The following is a 25,648-nucleotide window of genomic DNA, read 5'->3' as shown; positions in this document are numbered from 1 at the left end:
AATTAATTTAAATTTTAAGAAATAAAAATTAAATATCTCACACTCAAAAAAAAAAAATAATAACGTTATTTGACCATGCACAAAAAAAAAAAAAAAAAAAAAAAAAAAAAAAAAAAAAAAAAAAAAAAATAAAAAAATTATTTTTTAGATATTTTAATTATTTTGTTATTATTATAATAACCAAGGTTCCTTGGTCATGATTCAATTTAAATTTTTCCTTCAATTTTTCTTTTTTTTTTATTTTGTATTTTTTTTTTTAAAATTGTTTAGATAATTTCAAACACTAAAATTTATTAGAGAATTAAAAAAAAAAAAAAAAGAAAAAAAAAAATAAGAAAAAAAAAAAAAAAAAAAAAAAAAAAGAAATTAAAAAAATTCTTTTGTTATTTTTTTTTTTTATTTATTAAATTTTAGTGTTCAAAATTATCTAGGTCTTTAAAACAAAAATTAAAATACCCATATAGCGAAGGTTATTACAAATAAATATTAAATAATTCAAAAAAAAAAAAAAATAATAATAATAAAAATGAATGATATTGATTTGGAATACAGAAAAAATTTATTTTTTTGTTAATTTTACAGACATACTACGAATTTTTCTTGAAGTGTTTATTTTAAACAATCTTAATCTTTCACGATAGTGTACTGTAGATATGATAATAATTGCTAAAACTGCACAACCGATTACAATACCTGCAATTGCACCACCTGATATTTTACTTTTGCCACCACCACCATCACCTCCATTAGCACAGTCTTCATTTTGTTCTAATAATACAGAGAAAGAGGAAGAACCACTTTTTGATTTTGGTTGAATACAAGAATTCTTATCAATATCACTTTCACTACCACTCTTTGGATCATAACTTTTAAATTGAATATTATTAAAACTATTTGATGTCTTACTATTATAACTAATTAAATTAAATGATGCTGACTTTATACCATCACTACTACTACCACTTTGAGATGATAAATTTGATTCAAGATTATTATTATTATTATTATTATTATTTAAATTTTTTAAAATATCTTGATTAATTCTAATTTCAATTATACCATTAATATCAGCTAAATTACCAATATTTAAAGTTGAGAAAGAATCTAATGAATCAATTACAATGATAATTTTTGTATTATTATTTGAATTATTTGATTGAATGAAATCACCAGTAATATTAAAATTATTAACAGTTGATTTTGAACCAAATTGACCATTTGATTGATTGATTGAAGTATTGAATGAACCACTTCCTTTAATTGAACCACCATTTAATTGAATTGAATTGTCACTTGAAAAAGTACCACCATTTAATGTTATTTCACCACCATTTTCATTTTTAAAATCATAAATGAATAATGTATTATTATTGATATTTAATTGAGCAATATTTGAATTATTACCACTATTTGTAAATGCAACATTGATTTGAACGGAATTATTAGCCACATTGAAAACACCATCATTTAAAACTGTAACATTGTTACTTTTAACAGTTGTATCATTTGTATAGTAAATTCCAGAATAAAGATTATAAGTACCATTTTGATTACTTAAATCTGAACTACTATCTAAATAAACGTTACCCAATGTATCAACGTTACCTGTAATCAATGTGAAACTTGAATTCACAATATCAATATATGCCAATGGATGGATTTTTAATTGACCTGAATTAATTCTAGCTTCTGAGCCAATTAATTGAAGAATTGCATTATCACTAACAATGAAATTACCTTGATCCACATAAAGACGTGTATTGGTAGTTGTTAGAATACCGTTGACTGTAATATCACCAATTGATACAATATGACTTTCAACCATAGATGCATAGGATGTGTTAATTACCAATGAACCATTCACTACGAAATTTGTATAATTACCCAACACCCATCCATTCCAAATAGCAATATTATTAACAACGAATAAACCACTATCAAAGTAGCTTTGACTTGAGAATGATGCATGTCCATACACCAGGAATTGACTTTGATTTAAATAAAAAATTGAATCATCTATATTTGAGAATTCACCTCTAACAAATACCATTGTATCTTTACCATTTACTAAAAATCTTGAACTATCTCTTAACTTATAATCACCATTTAAAAGTAAACTACCACCATACACTATTGTCGTTACATTACCATACGAATTAATATTACCAAGTACTAACACTCTGGTATCAATAAATGATACTTTTGAATAATCATAAAAATTAACAGTATCAAAAAATGTAATATTTGAATCAAAAATTTTCATTTCAGATTCTAAAAAACAATCAAATTTATTAATCCAAATTACACCACCAATACATTCCATTAAACTAACATCATTCATAATTAATGGATATGTTAAATAAAATTTAGTATTTTCGCCAATTCCAACATAACCATTATTAATAACTGTTAAACTTGAATTATCTAATGAAAATGTTGAATTATGATCTTTTTTTTTTTTCGGAAAATAAATTAATATTTTTTTATTTTTATTTATTTTTTTTTAAATGAATTGGTTAACTTACGAACTAATAAAGTAGCAAAACTGGAAATTGTTATATTTGTATCTTTTACAATTGCATCATAATCAAAATCGTTGATATGTGTAAAAAAGTTTTGAATTAAAATTGTACTATTTTCAGCAGTGATTGTACCTGCAAGGAGATTAGATCTTAAGGCCATTATTAAATTTCCACCAAATAATTCAAATTTTTCATCAATTCCATAATCTCCAGTTAATGCTAATACTGAATCATTGGTTATTTTTAAAGAATTGGATAAAGCAATACTATCATATGGTGTAATCCAACAAGTGGCTCCATTTCCAATTAAAAGTGAATCTGAAAATGTTGGAATTTTTTGTGGTGACCAAACAGATTGATCGAAAAAGGAATTATCTTCAATATCAATAGGGCCAATAAATGATAAAAAATCAGATTTTGTTACCTTTAAAATATTGGAAATTATCAAAAATACAAATAATAAATAATAATATGATTTCATTTTTAAAATATATTTTTTTTTTATTTAAAATATATAAAAATAGAAAATAGAAAATTTTAAAAATAAAAAAATAAAAAATTAAAATTTTAAAAAAAAAAAAAAAAAAAAAAAAAAAAAACCACACGGTTGATTGGGCCACAAATCAAAATCAAAAAAAAAAAAAAAAAAATCTAAAAAAAAAAATATTTCTTGATTGCGAAATCCAAAATAAAAAATAGAATTAATGGGGAAATTTTTAATTTTATAATAAAATTAATATAAAATAAAAAAAAAGAATGAAAAATAAAAAATAGGAATCAAATATAAGTAATTTAAAAATCTTTCAAAAAAATTTTCTGTTTAAATTTTTATTTTTTTTTATTTTATTTTAATTTTTTTTTTATTTTTTTTTTTTTTTTTAGTAGAAGCACGGCACCTTCTAACCTGTTTTGAAAATAAAAAAAAAAATAAAAAAAAAAAAAATAAAAAAAAAAAATCTTTTTTTGAAAATAAAAATTAAAAAAAAAAAAAAAAAAAGTCAATTGAAAAAAAAATACTAGTATTTACATGTTTATTTATAAATAAAACTTTTTTTTTTATTTTTTTTATATTTTTTATTTTTTTTTTTTTTATTTAAATATATTATATTGTTTTTTTAAAAAAAGAAATTAAAAAAAAAAAAAAAAAAGTAGTTATTTTTTTTTTTTTTTTTCATATATTTTAAACAAATATGTTTGAATCATTAGTAGCCGATATTATAGCAAAATACATTGGAGAATATATAAAGAATCTTAGTTCAGAGCAATTAAAGATTAATGTATTCTCAGGAAATGTAGTTTTAAAGAATTTAGAGATTAAAGGTGAAGCATTACAATCATTTAAATTACCATTACATGTACAAAAAGGTATAATTGGTACTTTAACTTTAAAAATACCATGGACTGTACGGATATATTATTATTATTATTATTATTATTATTATTATTATTATTTATTTATTTATTTATTTATTTATTCATTTATTTTTTTATATTAACATACCTATTTATTATAGAATTTAAAATCTAGCCCAGTTATATTCGATATTGATTGTATTTCATTATATGCAATACCTCAAACTGGTTTTGATGTAAGTAATATATATAAATACATTTTTTTAAAAAAAAAAAAAAAAAAAAAAATTAATTTAAAATTTTTTCATTTTAGTATAATGAAGAAGAAGAAAAGAAAAACCAATTAGAATTAAAGAGAAAGAAATTAGAGAAATTTGAATTAATTAGATCATTTAAAGAAGGTAGTGGAGCCGATCAAAAAACTACTAAACAAGATACATTTATGACAAGTGTTATGACTAAAATTTTAAATAATATACAGGTAAAGATACAGAGTTTTCATTTACGTTATGAAGAGATTAAAGGTGGAAAAGTTTATTCATTGGGTATTTCATTTGGTTCATTATCAGCATTTCCAACTGATTCAAATTGGGGTCAATCATTAAATGAAAATAATCAGCAACAACAACAACATCATCAAAGTTCATTATTTAAATATATTGAATTAACAAATTTTTCAATTTATTTAGATTCAGAAGATAAAAAAGAATCAATTTCAAAAATGGTTGAAAAGAATGATAATCAATTATTTAGTAATACATTGAAATCAATGATTGGTACAACACAAGATACCTATAGTAAACATCAATATATATTGAAGCCAATTACAGTTAGATTAAAGATTGAATTGAATAGGAATTTAGATATGAATATTGATATACCAAGAATGAAGGTCTATTGTCAATTCGATCAGGTTTCATTCGTTATCGAGGAGAATCAGTATCAGAGTATATTGAAACTATTGACAACCATTGGTAATTATGCTCAAGAGATAAAGTATCTAAAGTATAGACCTAAGCAAAGACCAAAACAAGATCCAAAAGCATGGTGGAAATATGTTGGTGATGTGGTACGTGAATCGATTCGTGAGAAAATTCAACAACGTTCTTGGACCTTTATTCAAAAGCGTCGTCAAAATCGTAAAGAATATATTAAACTCTTTAAAAAACTTCAAAATGTTGATTGGATGGAACCAATCAATGAGCAAGAACTTAAACAATTATCAGAGATGGAAGAGGTACATCTTTCATTTGAAGATATCATTTATTTTAGATCATTAGCACGTCGTGAACTTGCAATGGAAACTGCAATTGCCGATAGTAAAAAAGGTGAATTCTACTCTTCATTAAATAGAGCAAACACTTCTGTTAAACAAGGTTTCTTTGGTAGTTGGAGTAGTTGGGCAACTGGTAATAAAGATTCTACATCCTCCTCCTCTTCCTCTTCCTCTACATTACCACGTATGAATATTCAATTAACAAAAGAACAACAAGCTGAAATTGAAAAATCAATGGAATATGATGAAATTACATTGGGTGCTACAATTGAAATGCCACCACATTATGTTGTAAATGTTTTCGAAGTTCAAATTGATGCTGTAATCTTTACAATCATTGGTAATAGAGGTCCTTCTGAAAATCCATTAATCAAATCTTATTTAAATAATATAAATTTTAAATTACAACAACGTGAACAAGGTTTAAAATTAGAATTAGATTTAGAATCATTCAATGTTTCTGATAATAATAATAAAAATAATAATAGTTTATTCCCATATGTTGTAACTTCAAATCCAAAATATAAAAGACATCAAGAAAATAAAGAAAATAAAGAAAATCAAGAAAATCAAGAAAATGAAAATAAAAATGAAATTAATAATAATAATAATAATAAGAAAAAAGATAATAATTTATTTCATATTATATTTGAATCAAAACCAATTAATTCAAATTATGATTATGCATTATCATTAATGTTAAAATCATTAGAAATCATTATTAATAAGCAACAGATTGAAAGATTAGTTGAATTTGCAACACCAAAAGAAAATGTTAATCTATTTAGTTTATCAAGTGCTGCATTAGAAGAATTTATCTTATTAAAAGAGATGACAATCTTTCAATTACGTGAAGTTGTAAATCATCATAAAACAATTGATCTTTTCATAGATGCAAAGGCTCCAATTTTAATTATACCGGAGCATATGTATATAAATAATAATAATAATAATAATAACGAAAATAGCGATAATAATAGTTCAATTGATACAAATTTAATTATTTTGGATTTAGGTAACTTTTTAATGCAATCTGATATTTCAAAAAAACCAAGAAAATCAAATTATTCAATTGAAACACCTTTTATTTTAAATGAACAAATTACAAAATTAATTGATTCACAAACAGAGAATGAATTAGATGATAATACTGTAGATATAAAAAATAGCGATAATAATAATAATAATATTAGCGATAATATTAATAATAATAATAATATAAATAATAAAAATAATATAAATAATAATAAAGAAATTGAAGAAGATGATTTGAAAATATCAGATTTATATGATCATTATAGAGCAAGTTTATCATCAATTAAAGTATTATTAGCAACACATTCACAAGATTGGTATTTACCAGATGAAAATAATTCAAAAGGATATCAATTAATTGAAGAGATGTCAATTAATTTACATATTCAAAGTTGTATTGAACCAAATGAATTGTCATTGTCAATGTTTAAAGTTAGTGGTATTTTACCACAGGTTAAAGTGAATCTATCGGATTCATCCTATTTGAAACTTTATCATATCGCTAAAACATTGGGTAGAATTCATTCAAAAACTACAAATACCACCATTACAGCATATAATCATATTATGGATATGTATTCAAATACTCAGGATACTTTTGTACAACAGGTTGATGCAAAAACTACAGAAATTAAATTATCCGATCAATATAAACAAGTACTTTCAAAAAGAAAGATTTTCGATGCAAGATTTAAATTGGAAAAGGTTTTAGTAAATATCATTTCAAATCAATCAAAACTCTTACAATTACGTATTGGTGATTTACAAGTTTCCCTTAAAAAGAAAACTTATGATTATAATGGTAATTTATTATTAGGTTCACTTGAAGTTGAAGATTGTCAAGAAACTTGTGAAAGATTTAATTGTCTAATTACAAGTAATTCAAGATTATTACCAATAATTCAAAATAATAATAATAATAATAATAATAATAATAATAATAATAATAATAATAATAATGAATCTTGTTTACAATTAAATAATAATATAAATTCTTCATCATCATTAATTTCAATTCATACAGAAATGGTTGATAGAGAATCACCACATTATAAACTTGTTGATACTTTGGTCGATTTTTCATTTGGTGAATTAAACTTTAATTATAATCCTAAATCAATGGGTAAAATCATTTGTTTTTTGGATTATTGTTTTGAAGAAACTTTTAAAATTCAAGAGAAATTCATTGATCAACTTGGTAATGGTAGTACTTTAAGTAATTTATTCCATTTACAATCTTCAACTCCAACAACACCATTATTAGAATCAACTTCACAACAACCTTTAACAAATCCACTTTCAAAATCCACTCTTGTAAATAATAATAATAATAATAGTAATAATAGAGTAGTTTATAATAATAATAATAATAATATAATTAAAGCAAAAGCTAGTATTTATTCATTATCAATTTCATTAAATGAAGAAGGTAGAGAACTAGGTAGATTTTCAATTAATCAATTCGCTATTGAAGAATGTACAATTAGTGGTAGATCATTAGATGTTAGTGGTTATTTAGAGAGTATTTCAATCGATAGTTTCTTGGATCATCCAACTGAAGGTTTTAAGATATTAACACCAAAGAATCCTGGTGTTTCAATGGCAAATTTCAAATATTCTACTTATGATAATAGTAGTAGTGGTGGTGGTGGTGGTGGTAGTATCATTAATAAGAATAAACAATCATTATCATCATCATCATTACCACAAGTTGAAGGTCACCAATCAACCCAATTTGATAAAGAGATTCAATTATATTTACGTAGTATTAGATTAACAGTTTTAGTTGATTTCATTCTAAAAACTAAACATTTAATTGAATTACCATTTAAAACTGTAAAATATGACTCATTGTATAAATATCAACAACAACAACAACAGCAACAAGAAGAAGAGCAACAACAAAAAGAAGAAGAGCAACATGGTGGTGAATTTGATTTACAAAATGTTTCATCATCATCACCACAAGTTAAGGTTATAGATATAATTGGTAGTGATCAACAACCAATCGGATTTAAACCATTAAAAATTAATTATAAGGTATTTTTAGAAAGTCCACAAATTATCTTATCAAGTAGTGATGATATTCATAGTAATCATGATAGAATTATAGCTGAATTAGGTTCTGTAGATATTAAAACAACAATACTTAAAACAAATCATTTAATAAAAGATAGTAGTAGTAGTAGTAGTAGTAGTAATAGTGGTGATTGTGGTAATGAAAAAGAAATTCAAGTTCAATGGGAATCAATTGAAGCAAATTTATATGATATGAATATTAGAACCTTTAAGAATGGCCAATATCATCAAGTATTACATAATCTAAGTATTTTCAATCGTATTGATACTGTATTATGTGATGGTGATGGTAAATATATATCATTTGCAAAATTACCAAATCAAAAGAAAATTAATGTTTCAATTAAAGAAATTAAAATTGAATTTATGGATTTAGAACATTCTTTAATTTTATCATTAACAAAGGATGTTATAAATAGAATTACAAGTAGTCTTGGTAATAATAGTAGTAATAATAAACTTGTAAAAAGCAAATCATCTTCATTATCATCATCAACTAAATTATTACCACAATTAAATAATGATAATAATAATAATAATAATAATACAAATAATGGTACATTATCATCTTCAACATCTACATTATTTGTAAATACAGATAAAGAACATTTAACAACATCAATTAATGTTGGTATTGATAAATTCCAATTGATTTTGAAATTGGATCAAGAAAAACAACAACAACAACAACAAAAAGATCATGATAATGATGAAAACATAATTATTAATAATGATTTCGTTACAATTCAATTAGATAAAATATCAGTTGAAATGGAATCATGTAAGAGAAATGATGTTAAAACTTTAATTAAAGTTGACGATTTTATATTATTAGATGATAGATTAAGTGATAATCTTAGATTTAATAAAATAGTTGAAAAGAAGAAGAATGATAATGGTATTGGTAAAGATGAACCATTAATTAATATTGAATTTATTAATTTTAAAGATAATAATGATTGGGAAAGTAGTGCAATTATTGAATTTAGAGAAGCTAGAGTTGTATTATCATTGGGTTTAATATTAGGTATTAAAGATTTCTTTTTATTACCATTTGTAACAACATTACCAAATGAACAACAACAACTTTTATTAAATGGTAATTCAAATCAAATTGAAATACCAATTCTATCAAATGTATTACAAGATTTGAAATCAATTTTAATTGAATCTACAGTTAATAATAATAATAATAATAATAACAATGGTGATGGTAGTAGTGGTAGTAAAATTAAGAAATCAAGTAAATTAAAATTAGAATTAATTGCTCATTCACCTCAAATTTTATTACCAGTTTCAAATCATTCAAATAAATTAGTAGCATTAGATATTAATGGTGATGTAAAACTAACAAATTCATTCTCACCAACTCAAATTAAATCTTTTATAGATTCAAATTTCTATGATGAATTTGATGTAGAATCAATGTTTATAACTTTAAATGGTTTAACATTTAATATTTATGAAATTACAACTGCAACCACCACCACCACCACCACTAATAATAACTATAGTGATATTAAATTTTTATCATCGATTTCAAAAGAATCATTTGATATTAAAGTTGATTATTCAAGTTGGGATTCAATTTATACAAATACCATTGAAATGTTAACATGTGGTAAACAACCAACCATCGTTGATGTTGATATTTTCAATACATTCTCAATGAGAGTGAATGAAGAACAATATCAATTCTTTTGTGATATGATTGCTCATTTATTAAGATCAATGGATGATTGTCCAAAATTAAAATTAAAGAAACGTAATCCATATATGTTAGATGTATTATTAGATCAAATATCTTTATTAAAATCAACAAATTCAACAACAACAACAACAACAATATCAAATTCATTACTAGAATTAAAAGTTTTAGAAATATTTGGTATGAAAGTAAATTGTAAATTTGATAAAGTTTTAATTGAACTACTTTCAAATGATGGTAATAATAATGATTTTTCAACATTAATTTTAGAGAATGTTTTACTTTCAATTGATATGGCAACTGAAAATAGACCAAAGAAAATGTTAATTGAAGGTACTGTTGATCAATTATTGGTTTATGATAAAAGAGACTCTGATAAGAATAGTAATGGTAGATTGGTATTAGAAAGATATTCAAATAATAATCCAATGATGGAATTTAGTCAATTAATGTATCAATCAAATTCACCATATTTTCCAAAAGGTCAATTATATTCAAGTTTATTAAATTTCAATTTAAATCATTTGAAAGCAATTGCATTACCTTCATTTTCATTAAGAGTTTGGGATTGGGTAATTTTAACAATTACTTCAGTATTTAATACTTATACAATTGATAAATATAATCCAATTAATAATAATAATAATAATAATAATGATGATGATGATATCATAATTAATAATAATATAAATAATAATAATAGTAATAATATAAATAGAATGAAAATGATAGTTAATATACCATTACCAATAATTGTTTTAATTGATGAATCACCATCATTATCATCATTATCAAAACAACATTGTAATCATGGTAAAGTTTTTGTTGAAATTAAACCAAAATCAATTCAAATTAGTAATGAATTTATAACAAAAGTTAGCTTAGGAATTTTAAATAGTTTAGGTAATCAAGATAATTATCAAGATGTTATGAATATTTATTTAAATGAATTTGAAATGAATTTATTAACTCATAATGGTATTGCAGAATCAAATATATTAAAGAATGGTAATTTATTAGTATCAATGGAGAATTTTATTCAAGAACATCAAGATCAAAACTATCAAACCATTGAATTAACACCAACTTCAAAATTTACAATTAAAACATTTACAAGTGAAAATAATGATAATGGTATATTATCATTTAAATTTGACCAAACTCAATATAATCATTTTTATAAATGTATAAATTCAGTATTAAAACGTCAATATGAAATGGATTCAAAGTGTAATCAAATTTATTTAAAACCAAATCATAAATTGAAACCAATCGATATGATAACAATTATAAATTTAGATTGTTTAGAATTATTATTATTATCAGATGATGACAATGATGGCGGTGACGGGTTAATGGATAGTAGTGTTGATAATGTTCAATCGGAAATTAGAATTTTTAATTTAAGTTTAGAGAATATTATAAATTCTAGAGATGAAACTATGCAAGTTGTAGGCTTAATTGGTAATTTAAAGGTTATTGATTCAGTTAATCAAATTGTTATCATTGAACCAATCAATTCAAATGTTGATAGATTCTTTACAATGTTTAAATATAAAACCTATTCAAGATCATTAAAACAAAGACAAAAACATTTACAACAACTATTAGAAGATCCATCATTACAATGGGATGTTGAGTTTGAATTCAATATGAAATCAGTTCAATTCAATTTATCATTACCAAATATTAATGTTCCATTAAGTATTCAACCTTTCTTATTATCAATTTTAGAGAAATATCCAATTGAAACTAAATCAAAGGTTCAATCTACATTAGATGAATTATCAATAGCAGAACAACCACCAAAAATGAAAATTGATATTAATTTATTATATTCAAAAGTATTGATTTCACCATCTGGTAAATCTTTTACATCAATATTAACCAATTCAAGTACAAACATTTCTGGTTACGATTATATGGTGGTATCATTTGATGAGGTTTCAATGAAACATCAACCAAATCAATTTATTAAGTTAGATGATTTAGGTACAATTATAATGGATTTAGAAAGTATTAATTATAAAGTTTCCTCATTATCTGTTGAAATTGTATTGGTTAATAAAAAACCTTACTTTTTCTTAACAGATATTGATATCAATGCTTCACAACGTACAATTCGTAATCATTTAGAAATTGTAAATAAATTACATTGGGATGGTCAAACTAATCAAAATAATCAAAAGAATAGAAATCCATTCAAATTTTATGATCAAAGTGGTGCTAGTAATAATAATAATGATAATGATAATGATGAGTACGATGAAGATCAAGAAGAAATATCAGAGATTTATAAAGATCAAGAATTAATTAGTAAATCAAAGATTTCAATTCATTCAAATGCATCACAAATTGATTTACATTCAAATCATTTCCAATTTTTATGGACACTTTATCAATCAATTGGTGATATTAAATTAAATAAGGATCAAGATGATGATGATGAAGATAATCAAGAAAAACAAAATAAAGAAAAGAAATCAAATATTATTGGTGGTGATAAAGAATATTTATTAAATTTTATTGAATTTCAATTAAAAGATGTTAAAATCAATTTAATTAATCAATTTAATAATCCAATTTTAAATATTTCTTTATCACATTTAGAAACTTATTTACGTCAAATTGAAAATGGTTCTATAAAATTGGATGGTTCAATTCATTCATTAAAAATTTTGGATCAAAGAAGAGAAAGTACTCTAAATTCAAAATATAAATATTTATTACAAAATTATGGTGTTGATGGTAATTCAAGTCATAATAGTAGTGGTGGTTTAAATAATAGTTTTGATCTTAATAATAGTGGTGGTGGTAATAATAATAATAACAATAGTTCAACAAAATCAAATATATTGAAATTTAGTTTTAAACCATGGATTTATAAAGAAGATATTGATGATCCATTATTCTCTAGAAATAATAGTAGCAATAGTATAAATAGTATTGAAAATGTATCAATAACTACAACAACACCACCACCACCACCATCAACATTACCAAAAGAATTTAAAGATAAATGGGATCAACATTTAATAATTTCAATTTCAAATTCACAAATTACCCCAATTTTTGATTTATTCACTGAAATTCAAACTAGTTTCTTACCATCAGATTTATTAAATAAACATAAAGAAAATGAACAAGATAAAGGTGGTAAAAAATCATCAAGAATTAAAATTGATCTAACAATGGAATCTAATCAATTTATATTACCAATGAATTTTGAAATTTCAAATTATTATTTAAGAAATGAAATTAGAAAAATGACAATTTCAAATGATTATCAAATTATAAAGTATTTTGATAGTTCTGATCATCATCATCATCAAAAAGAATCAAGTATTGATAGTAATTTAATGTTTTTAGAGATAACAGGTTTTTCAATTGATTCAATTATGTCTGTTTTAATTGATTCAAATTTACCAAGAGTTAATAGAATTTTAAGAGATTCAAATATTAATATTAATACTAGAATTATTGATTGGTCATCATCGTCATCATCAAGTAAACCAATTAAAATACCATCAATTGATACAATTATTGATATTGAACATATGGATTTCTTATTTTGTAATGAGGAGTATAGATTTATGTATGATACATTCAATAATACATTAAAGAGATATTATGATTTCAAATTCTTACCATTGCCACCCTATAAAGAGATTGATTATTCATTCAATGAATTGATTTCAATTGAAAATCAAGTTAAATGTACAATTCAATCAATTACAATGAATATGTTAAACCGTCAAAAACCAAATACTCTTGCCACTAGTAATAATCATAATCATCATAATAGTAATGGTACAATTAAACCAATTGGTCAAATCTTTTTAAAGAAATTATCAATCGATATGATCACTTGTAAACAAAATATGAAATTAAATGGTACAATCAATTCAATGTTTATTAGATCAATTAAAACTAAAGAAAACAAACAATCATTATATTTAGATATTTTAAAACCAAAATATAATTTTAATGAAAATGATATTGAAATTGAAAATAAACTAAATAGAAATAGTAATAGTGATAGTGATAATGAAGAAAATCATAATAATAATCAAAATAATCAAAATAATATAGATGATGATGATGGTGATGGTGATGATGATGATGATGATGATGATTCAATTATTAAATTTGAATTTATATCATATAGTGAACCAACATCAATTAAAGGTGATAAATCACCAATTAAAACATTATGGGATACACAATATTCTGTTGAAATTGGTAGTATTAATTTAGTATCAAAGATTGCAACATTATTAAAGATTAAAGATTTTATAATGGAACCAATGGTAACACCATTTTCATCAGCTCCAAGCAATAAACCATCCATTAGAGATTCAAAAGATTATCGTAGTAAAATGTATCAACGTTTAACTATGAAACCATTCACACTTGAAATACCACAATCTGAAACTTCAACTGAAATGGTATCAATTGAATTTGGTACTATTACAATGTCAAATATCTATAGACTATTCCATAACAATAACATTACAATCAATAAACAAATTGAAGTGTTACTAGTGGATATCTCTCAATTTACAATGTACACTCAACGTGATATCCTATCAACAATGGTATCAAATTCACCTCAAATGAAATTAGAAGTTGAAAGATTATTAACATTGGAGGATCGTTCGCTACAAGATTTTAAAACTCGTGCAAAGATAACCAATTTCGAATTAATTTTCTCTGCTGATGATTATTTATTCCTATATACTATTTTCACTGGTAATTGGATGTTTAATGATGAGGTCGATTCATCATCACATAGAACACCACCCAATCCACCATCATTACCAAGTTGGAATGGTGTTAGATTTGTTTATTCACCACTTGAACATTCTGAACAAATTAAAGTCTCTGAAAATCAATTCTCTTCTCCAAAAGGTTTCATTAATTTAGTGGAGAATAGAATATTACAAAGTTTCACTCTATCAATGGATACTTTCAATTTCCATATGAATCCAATCGTTGATCCATTAGCAATCTTGGCAATGAATAATGTAATATTGGATTATAATTTATATCGTGATGGTATTATGAAAACCTCAATCAATCTAAAGGATGTTTTATTATTGGATGAAAGAAATAATACAGATTGTGTTTTTAAAGAAATTTTAACAAGAAAACAATTAAACAATCAAAATCCAAAAACTCCACCACATATTATAATTGATTTTCTAATGGATCCAACTCATAATCGTCAATTCACTTCAATTCAATTAGATCACCCAATGTTATTCGTTTCACCAAATTCAATCTTACCAATTTTAGATTTCTTTACATCATTACAACAACAAAAAGAAAAAGAATTACAAGAATCTCAACAAAAACTACAACAAAAACTACAACAAAAACAACAACATCAACAACAACATCAACAACAACAACAACAACAACAACAACAACAACAACAACAACAACAACAACAACAACAACAACAACAACAACAACAACAACAACAACAACAACAACAACCAATTATTAATGGTGATTATGGTGGTATTGATTCAAATAATCGTAATAAAAAATTACCACCACATATTAGATTTTATCTTAAAGTTACTAAACCAAAATTATTATTGGTTGAAGATGAAACTCAACAAAATACAAATGCATTGGTTATGAAAATGCCAATTGAATTTCATTTTAGTAAAACATCAGATCTTAATCAAACTATGGAATTACATGCTTCGAAATGTCAATTATTTAGAACAACTCCATTCTCTGATAGTAATAATGGTGCAACTTCAACTCCAATTACAAATTCATTCGCTTTCACTTGTATCTTTATTCAATTCAATGAAAATGATCAACAAACCATTCAAATTAGATTTCAACCATTAAATGTTTGTTTATCCTATAAAGAGATCTTAATGATTAATCGTTTAATTAATAATTTATCTTTAACAAATTATCAAGAACAATTAAAACAACAACAACAACAAGAAAAAGAAAAAGAAATTGAAAAAGAAAGAAAAAGAAAATCATTATTAAAAAATAATAATAATATTTCAATTAATGATAATGATGATGATGATGATGATGATGATAATGATAATGATGAAAATAACAATGAAAATTATGAATTTAATTTTAAAAATAATAATAATGAAGAATTTTATGATGATTTTGATGAATTAACAGATACAACAACAACATCATCACAAAGATTAAATGAACAAGATAAAGAAGAGATTAGAATTCAAAAGAGTTTTAGAGAATTAGAGAAAAAGAAAAGAGAAAGAAAAGAGAATTCAAAATCAAAATCTTTAGTTGCACCAGATAGACCTGATGAATCAATGAATTTAATGCACAAGACAAGAGTACATGTTGAATTCTTGGGTAGAGTTAGTTTCACTTTATTGGATGAATCTGTTACAATGAAAGATATTCCATTCGTTCAATTGAATATCGGTGAATTCAATAGTGATTATTGGGGTTGGGAAGAATATTCTTTCCTTTCTTGTGATATGTATTTGAAAGTTGAAGTTTTCAATCAAAAACATATGGCTTTCGATTCATTGGTTGAACAATTTCAATTAAATGTACAAGTACTTCAATCTGATGATCCAAAATTAAAAATTTCTGTTAAATCAAATTCACCTTGTAATATTAATATCTCTCAACCATTCATTCAAGCTTTGGCAAACTTTTATCAAAATATTTTAAAAACTAATGCTTCAAATTCTTCAAATAATAATAATAATAATAATAATAATGGTTTAAGTGCTAGTACTTCAAATAATTTAAATAATACAATGAATGATAGTAATAATAATTACAATGGTCGTAATGCAAGTTCAAATGAATTAATTACTTTTGAAAATGTTGATCCTGAAGAAATGTTATTTAATAGTATTTCACAAAGTATTAGTAATCCAAATTTAACAACAACTACAACTACTACTACTACAACCACTACGACAACTACAACATCCACAACAATCAATAATAATAATAATAATAATATTAATCAATTCCAAATTACAACACCAAGCTCAAGTGTTATTAATAGTCCAAATATTAGTGGTATTAATGTTGGTAGTAATAGATCAACAAAGAATAGTATTAATCATAAGAGAAATCCATCATTGAATAATAATAATAATAATAATAATAATAATAATAATAATAATAATAATAATAATAATAATAATAATAATAATAATAATAATAATAATAATAATAGTAATGATAATCAAGTTAATTTTTCAACATCACCTGGATGGAAGAAACCAATTAATTCAGGTTATTTACATCAATTTGATTGTTATAATTCATTAACAAATAATATTATTAATAGTAAAACAAGAGATATGAGATCATCTGTTGATTTAACAATGTTAACTAGATCAGGTGCATCACATCAACGTAGTTCACATCAACGTAGTCATTCACGTGCAAATTCAAATACTTTTAATATGGAAATGCTACGTTCGCCACCTGTATTATCTTCATCACCAACTGGAACCTCTTCAATACCAAACGTTCTATCCTCATCATCATTGAATGCTCAAACATTGTTTACAACTGAAGGTAATAATCAATTTTGGATTGTTAATCTTACTGGTAAATCAATTGAATATTATGTTGAGGAATTAAATTTCGTTCAATCTTATAGTGTAAATGATAGTGGTAGTGGTATAAATAATAATAACAACAACAACAATATTTACAATATTATCAATTTAAATAATAGTACCTCATCACCATCTTCATCAAGTAATAAAGTTAATAATAATTATAATAATATGGATGATGAAGAAGATAAAAAGATATCAAAAAAATCATTATCAAGTTCAACTGATAAAGAGATTCATTTACTTAGAGATAAAGAGAAACAAGCATTGGAATTGAATTCAGTATTATTTAAAACTCGTGATTTTAGAGCACATGGTTCATTGAATGCTCATGTTGCAATCAGATTAATTGATCAAGATAGTGGACCTTCACAATGGATACATGGTGTTTCAATCAATCAAATCGGTGATAATTTCTATTTCCCACCATTTGGTAATAAAGCAAATTTAGTGGTTTGTGAAGTTGGTTGGGATGAAAAGAATGAATCAAAGATTGCAACATTACGTTCACCTGTACTAATTAAAAATAGTTCAAATACTCCAATTGATATTCAATTAATTCATACTATCAATAATAATAATAATAACAACAATAATGATGTTAATAATAATAATACCAATAATAATAACAATAATAATAATAATAATAATAACAATAAATCAAATGAAAACTCTCAAGATCAACCACCTTCCATTAAAACTCAAGAATTTGGTCCAATTAGAATAGATGAAAACTTTTATATTCCAATTGATTTTTGGAATTATAATTGTTCAATTTCTATTCGTCCACATGGTAAAGATTTTAAATTTGATTCAATTGAAACTTTAGAACTTTGTGAATCAAGTAGTTGGCCAGATTCTCATATATTTACTTCTACCAAAGATTTAATAAATGAAAATAATGCTGGAGGTAGTAGTCATTATTCATCAAATGGTAGTAATGGTAGTTTCTCAAGTATTTCTCAACAACAGCAACAAAAGAAAACTGAAAATTTCTATTTAGGTACAATGAAACAAAGTGGTATTAGATGTGATCGTACTGGTTTAGTTTCAACAACATTAATTGTAACACCACCAATTATATTTGAAAATGTGTTATTATGTGATATTGAAGTTAGGATTATGTCACATTCAAAGAGAAGTAAAGTTAATGATACTTTCTTAAAGAATCTTGTAAATAATGGTAAACCTGCAACCACTCTATCACCAGGTAAACAAATGCCATGGTATTCAAATCATGGTAATGATGTTGGTATGACTTTATCTTTGAAAGGTCTTGGTAAAGATCAATATTTCCATTTACCAAGTTATATTCATAATTCACCATTGGCAACAAAAGGAAAAGATAACAATAAAGATAATAGTAATAATAATAACAACAACAATAACAATAACAATGATGGTATTGAAGTTGGTAGTGGTTTAATTGGTGGTGGTATTGATTCAAATTCATTCCAACATGTCTCATTCACTCAAGAGATTCAGTTCGTTTGCACACCAGAGTACACAAATACCAACTATACATTGATATTAAAGATTGATCATAGATTTGAGGGTGGTTGTCATATTGCAAGTATTTATTGTACAAATGCAATTCAAAATCATACGATGATTCCATTCCTATTAAGACCATCAAATATGAAATTAGTGAATGCTCTAACGTTGGAAACTAATGGTGATCCATTGATGATCTCACATGATAAATTCTATTGTTATCATCCTTCAGCACCAAAGATACCTTCAAAGGAATTTGATATCATATTGGGTAAAGAAGATATCATTGAAATTCAATTCGACGCCTCTAAAGATCAAATGAGATTCCAATTCAAAGCTATAGTTTCAACTGGTTTCAATATTTTCTTTAGAACTCGTATCGTTGATATTTATCCAAGATTCGTGTTGGTTAATAAATTACCCATTTCATTATCCTATACTCAAGTTAATAAAGATTTGGCAATTATGGCAAAAGATTCACAATTGTTGGGACCAGAATCATCCATTCCATTTCATTGGTTCAATGGTAAAGAGGAACAACAACTCTCAATTTCAATTGGTCAAGGTACAAGTGATTCCTCTTGGAAATGGTCTGGTGGTATGCGTATCGATCAAATTGGTGTAAACTATATTAAACTTCAACATCAACATGATGATTTAATTGAACAATCCATTAAAGTTGAAGTTAGAGATACCTCTGAATCAACAATGGTTTATTTCTATAGTAATGATCCTCAAAACCTACCTTTCCATATTAAAAATGAAACTAAAACTATCATTTCCTATCAACAAAAACATCCAAATTCAAAGAAATATACTTTAAAACCAAATGAAGATAGATATTTTACTTGGGATTTCCCAAGTGGTGAAAGAAAATTAACTGTTCATTATCATAATGATGGTGGTATTAACATTGGTAATTTAAATAATAGTTTAAATAATATTAATAATAATAATAATAATTTAAATAATGATAATAATAAAAATAAAAATAATAATGATAAAAATAAAAATAATGATAAAAATAATAAAAATAATAATGATAAAAATAATAATGATAATAATAATAATAATAATAATAATAATAATGAAAATCAAAATATTGGTCAAGATACATCACCAATTATAACACAAGATATTAATTTAAATAAGATTAAAGTATTTAAACCAGTTAAATTATTAAAAGAAGAGATTTTCCCAATTGTTGAATCATCAAATGGTACAACTAGAGATTTATTATTTACAACTAAACATCGTGTAACTAAAGAACTTGATACATTAGAATTTGCATTTGATATTTCATTTGAAAATCTTGGTTTTAGTTTTATTGATGATGTACCACAAGAATTAATTTATGTTGCATTTAAAGATTTCAATTTCTGGACTTCTCAGTCAAACTTGACTGAAACAACTTGGTTAATTATTGACGATATTCAAATTGATAATCAACAACCCGATACTGACTATCCGGTTTTATTATGGTGTGATAAGAAAAAAGAGAGTCAAGCATTACCTTTCTTAGAGTATTCAGCTGTTAAAATGAAGAAAAAGAATTTGAAATATTATGATTTAATCGCCTTGTATCTTAATGAAATGTATATTCAATTGGATGATAAAACTCTATTAGATTTAAATAATTTCTATCAAAAGATTCCAATTCATAAATTTAATGGTACAATTTATGTTGATCCAACTTCTTCACCATCCTCACCACAGCAACAACAACCTCAAACTGAACAACCTGGTATAATTCCTGAAAACTTTTATATTAAATGGTTAATTTTTGCTGAAATTAAAATTTATTTAACTTTTGGTATTTCAAGAGATGGTATTTTAAGTAATTATAAGTAAGTAAAAAATAATAATAATAAATAATAAATAATAATAATAATTATGAGAAATTATTAATATCTTTTTTTTAATTTTTTTATTTTTCTTTAAAAAATAGTAAAATGCCAGCACTTAGATTAGTAATTCCATCATTAGGTAAATCATTAGGTCAATTAGAGAATGCACCATTAAATATTAATCAATTAGGTGTAAAGAATATATTTACAACAATGAATAATTTAACTCAATTATTATCATCACATTATACTAAACAAATGAAAAGACAAATTCATGTTATATTGGGTTCATCTAATATCTTTGGTAGTCCATTAGTATTTTTCAATAATATTAGTACTGGTATGACTGAAGCCATTGAAGATCCAATTATGGGTTCAATTCAATTAATGAAGAGAATTTTGTATGCAGCTGCAAATAGTAGTTCAAAATTATTTGGTACAATTTCAAGTGGTTTTGCAACTTGGTCATTGGATGAAACTTATTTAAGAAGACGTGACGCTGAAGAAAAGGTTAAAGCAAAACATATTGCTCATGGCTTTTATTTAGGTTCAAAAGGTTTTGCAATGGGTATAATTGATGGTGTTTTTGGTATTGTTGAACATCCAGTTCGTGGCGCTATGCAAGAGGGTCTATTAGGTTTCTTTAAAGGTTGTGGTAAAGGTGTTTTAGGTATTGCTGTCAAACCAGTCACTGGTGTATTTGATTTCGCCAGTAAAACATCTGAAGGTATAAGAAACAATACAAACATTCATCCAGAAAGATTTAGATTAAGAACACCACGTTTCATTAATCCAAGAGAACCAATTAAAGAATATTCTGTCGACGAGAGTGAAGGTAACTTTTTATTGAAAAAGAACTCGGATGATATCAATAAGAGTGAAGGTAATCCGCTATCCTCTAAAATGGAATATAAATTCCATGTGGTTCTACCAGATTGTACTCTACTCTTAACTTCTCATTCTTTGATTTGTTTATCAAAGAAAGGTATCTATCGTTGGTCTTTCCCATTGTCTGAAATTTCAAAATTGGTAAATATCGTCGCAAAATGTAAACTCAATATTCATTTGAAAAATTATCGTTCCTTTGGTACCTTTAGTCAATTGAGAAAGAAAATCTCAATTCATTGTCCAAATGATTCAATCTTATTCCAACTCTATAGTAAAATCTCCTCTTGTTTCAATAGATCAAATAGATTGGAATTAGAAGAAAATGTTGCTGATGATTTTGGTGATAATTCAATTGCAATGGTTTCAAGATATAATTGAAAAAATAAAATAAAAAAAAATAAAATATTAAAAACATAAATAAAATAAATAAAATAAAACTAATTATATAAAAATTAAAAACATATTATATTGACATTAAAAACATTTAAAAAATCTTTGAAATAATATTACCTTTTAGCAAATCTACAAAGAAATCCCTTTATCAACTTCCAAGTTTTTTTTATATTTATAAATTTGTTAAAAAGTAAAATTAATAAAAGAAAATCCTTTGTAAACTTTAAACATGTTCAATACATTCTTAATGTATTATTTATAGGTTAAAAATTGAAAAAAAAAAAAAAAAAGAAAAAATGGAAAAGTTGACAAAGGGGTTCTTTCTTTTTTGGTAATTTCATTTAAAAATTAAAACAAATCATTTAATATTGATTTTAAATATTTTCCAAGAACATTGTCCAATTTAAAAAACACTTAAAAAAAATATAATATAAATATAAACAAAAATGTTTTTTTCTTTTTTTTTTTTTTACAAATTATTATTTAGATTTTAAATAGTCGGATAAAGATCAACAACTAAACAAAACCTAAAAATATTAAATGTATTTTATTATATATTTTACATAAATATTTGTGAGAAGCACTTTCATCACTAGTTTTAATTGTTTAGAAACATTTTCTGTGGACAATTGATGGACCTGATTCGTCGTATTCTTCTTTGGAGATCCACATTTGTTGGAAAGTTGAGAGTGAAGCTAAGATAGATCCACCAATCCAGACAGAGTATTTACGTTCTGGTGGAGCAATGATTTTAATTTTCATGGTTGATGGGGCTAAAGCAGTTAATTCTTTGTTCATACGATCAGCAATACCTGGGAACATAGTTGTACCACCAGATAAGACGACATTACCGTATAAATCTTTACGGATATCAACATCACATTTCATGATGGAGTTATAGGTGGTTTCGTGGATACCAGCTGATTCCATACCTAAGAATGATGGTTGGAAGAGGGCTTCTGGGCAACGGAAACGTTCATTACCGATGGTGATGACTTGACCGTCTGGTAATTCGTATGATTTTTCGAGGGCTGATGATGAGGCAGCAGTTTGCATTTCAGCTTCAAAGTCGAGGGCGACGTAGGCTAATTTTTCTTTGATATCTCTGACGATTTCTCTTTCAGCAGTGGTGGTGAATGAGTAACCACGTTCAGTTAAGATTTTCATCATGTAATCAGTAAGATCACGACCAGCTAAATCTAAACGTAAGATGGCGTGTGGTAAGGCATAACCTTCATAGATTGGTACAGTGTGGGAAACACCATCACCTGAATCCATAACAATACCGGTGGTACGACCAGAGGCATATAAGGATAAGACAGCTTGAATGGCAACGTACATGGCTGGGGTGTTGAAGGTTTCAAACATAATTTGGGTCATTTTTTCTCTGTTAGCTTTTGGATTTAATGGGGCTTCGGTTAAGAGAACTGGGTGTTCTTCTGGAGCAACACGGAGTTCATTGTAGAAAGTATGATGCCAGATTTTTTCCATATCATCCCAGTTGGTAACGATACCGTGTTCAATTGGGTATTTGAGGGTTAAGATACCTCTCTTTGATTGGGCTTCATCACCTACGTAAGAGTCTTTTTGACCCATACCGACCATAACACCAGTGTGTCTTGGACGACCAACAATTGATGGGAAAACAGCACGTGGGGCATCATCACCAGCAAAACCGGCTTTACACATACCAGAACCATTATCGATAACTAAAGCTTGAACATCTTCACCGTCCATTTTATTATTGTATTATATTTAAATATTTGTTTATTAAAACTATAGAAAAAAAAAAAAAATGATTTAATTTTTCATTTTATACCCCTAAAAAAAAAAAAAAAAATCCCATTTTTAAAAAAAAATAATTAAAAAAATTCAAAAAAAATAAAATTTTTTAGAATGGCTAATTTTAATTGAAATTAATATGAAATATGGGTAACCCAATTATTTTTATGAAAATTGTGAAAAAAAAAAAAATATAAAAAAAAAAAAATATCTAATCAATTTTTTTTTTGATTGGTTCTTAAAAACATTTCAAATAAAAAAAATAAAACAAAATAAATAAAATTAAACAAAAGGTTTCCAACTGACTATTATGGAAAAAAAAAAAAAAAACCAAATAATTATTTTAAGATACCTTTTTATTTTTTAATGTTTTTTATTAACTTTTTTTTTTTGGTAACTTTTATTTTAATAATAAAATAAAAAATAAATTTTTTTTTTTTTTTTTTTTTTTTTTTTTTTTTTTTTTTTTTTTTTTTTATCAATAATGAAATTTCATGGATTAATTAATTATGAAATTTCATTATTAATTAAAAAAAAAACAAAATAACAATTGAATTGGATTTAAAATAAAAAAAATTTGAGTAACTAAATAATTATAAATTCCATGTTTTTAAGTTTTGACAAATAATTTTAATAACTGTTGAGATTTAAAACTTTATTATATCTTGGTGTCAAGAGTGATAATATAATTATTATTTTTTTTTATTTTTATTTTTATTTTTTTTTTATTTTATTTATAATTTTATTCATCTTTTTTTACAACACCTGCTTCGTTTAATAATTTTGAAAGTTCACCACTTTTATATAAACCCATTAAAATATCAGCTCCACCTATAAATTGACCTTTTACATAAAGTTGTGGAATTGTTGGCCAATCACTAATATGAAAATGATAATAATTAGTATTATTAACAATTAAAAAAATAAAAAAATAAAAATAAATAATAAATAATAAATAATAAATAATAAATAATAAATAATAAATAATAATAATAATAATAATAATAATAATAATAATAATAATAATAATAATAATAATAATAATAATAATAATAATAATAATAATAATAATAATAATAATAATAATAATAATAATAATAATAATAATAATAATAAATAATTACCCAAACTCTTTAACTGCTTCTCTCATATCATTATTTTTTAAAACATTGTAGGATGTAAAAACTGCACCTTCAGCTTGAAGAATTCTAACGGCAGTATTACTAAAACCACATTCTGGTCTCTCTGGAATACCTTTCATATATAAGATACATGGTGATTCAGCGACTTGAGTTTCAACATCTTCAAGTGCTTTTTTATAACTCTCTGATTTAACATGTTTAGAATATGATCTAACGAATTGTGTTGATCTTAAAAATCCACTTGTTTTTGAACCAATTCTAAATAAATAGCTATTCTATGTATCATCACAATTATTATTATTATTATTATTATTATTATTATTATTATTATTATTATTATTATTATTATTAAATTACAATATTATATATAAATATTTTTTTATTCAAATTTCAATGTTAAAATCTTTCATCTGTCATTTAATTAACTAATTAATTATTTATTTATTTATTTATTTATTTATTTATTTATTTACCATTTTATGTGTATGTATTGGGTGTGAAATCGAAATTTAATTAATTAAA

General features: G+C 24.2%; 4 protein-coding genes across 4 annotated transcripts; 1 reads left to right on the top strand and 3 right to left on the bottom strand.

Annotated features, from left to right (window-relative positions):
- Positions 1–559: 559 nt before the first annotated feature.
- DDB_G0274473 (hypothetical protein) lies at positions 560–3,003 on the bottom strand (the record flags this gene model as incomplete). Its single annotated transcript, XM_639056.1, has 2 exons — positions 560–2,448; positions 2,526–3,003. 2 exons carry the CDS (start codon positions 3,001–3,003, stop codon positions 560–562), a joined length of 2,367 nt encoding a protein of 788 aa, XP_644148.1.
- A 709-nt stretch (positions 3,004–3,712) lies between these two features.
- vps13B (hypothetical protein) lies at positions 3,713–22,187 on the top strand (the record flags this gene model as incomplete). Its single annotated transcript, XM_639055.1, has 4 exons — positions 3,713–3,925; positions 4,037–4,111; positions 4,189–20,921; positions 21,023–22,187. 4 exons carry the CDS (start codon positions 3,713–3,715, stop codon positions 22,185–22,187), a joined length of 18,186 nt encoding a protein of 6,061 aa, XP_644147.1.
- Positions 22,188–22,808: 621 nt separating this feature from the next.
- On the bottom strand, positions 22,809–23,939 carry act9 (hypothetical protein; the record flags this gene model as incomplete). The annotated part of the gene is made up of 1 exon (XM_639054.1): positions 22,809–23,939. One exon carries the CDS (start codon positions 23,937–23,939, stop codon positions 22,809–22,811), a length of 1,131 nt encoding a protein of 376 aa, XP_644146.1.
- A 787-nt stretch (positions 23,940–24,726) lies between these two features.
- On the bottom strand, positions 24,727–25,602 carry DDB_G0274657 (glutaredoxin-related family protein; the record flags this gene model as incomplete). The annotated part of the gene is made up of 3 exons (XM_639053.1): positions 24,727–24,862; positions 25,109–25,401; positions 25,600–25,602. The coding sequence occupies 3 exons, from the start codon at positions 25,600–25,602 to the stop codon at positions 24,727–24,729; spliced, it is 432 nt and encodes a 143-aa protein (XP_644145.1).
- Positions 25,603–25,648: the final 46 nt, after the last annotated feature.

The sequence above is a fragment of the Dictyostelium discoideum genome, assembly GCF_000004695.1.
Source record: "Dictyostelium discoideum AX4 chromosome 2 chromosome, whole genome shotgun sequence".
Classification (NCBI taxonomy): Eukaryota; Evosea; class Eumycetozoa; order Dictyosteliales; family Dictyosteliaceae; genus Dictyostelium; species Dictyostelium discoideum.
Note: the sequence above shows the minus strand (reverse complement) of the source record. Positions and strands in the feature narration are given on the sequence as shown.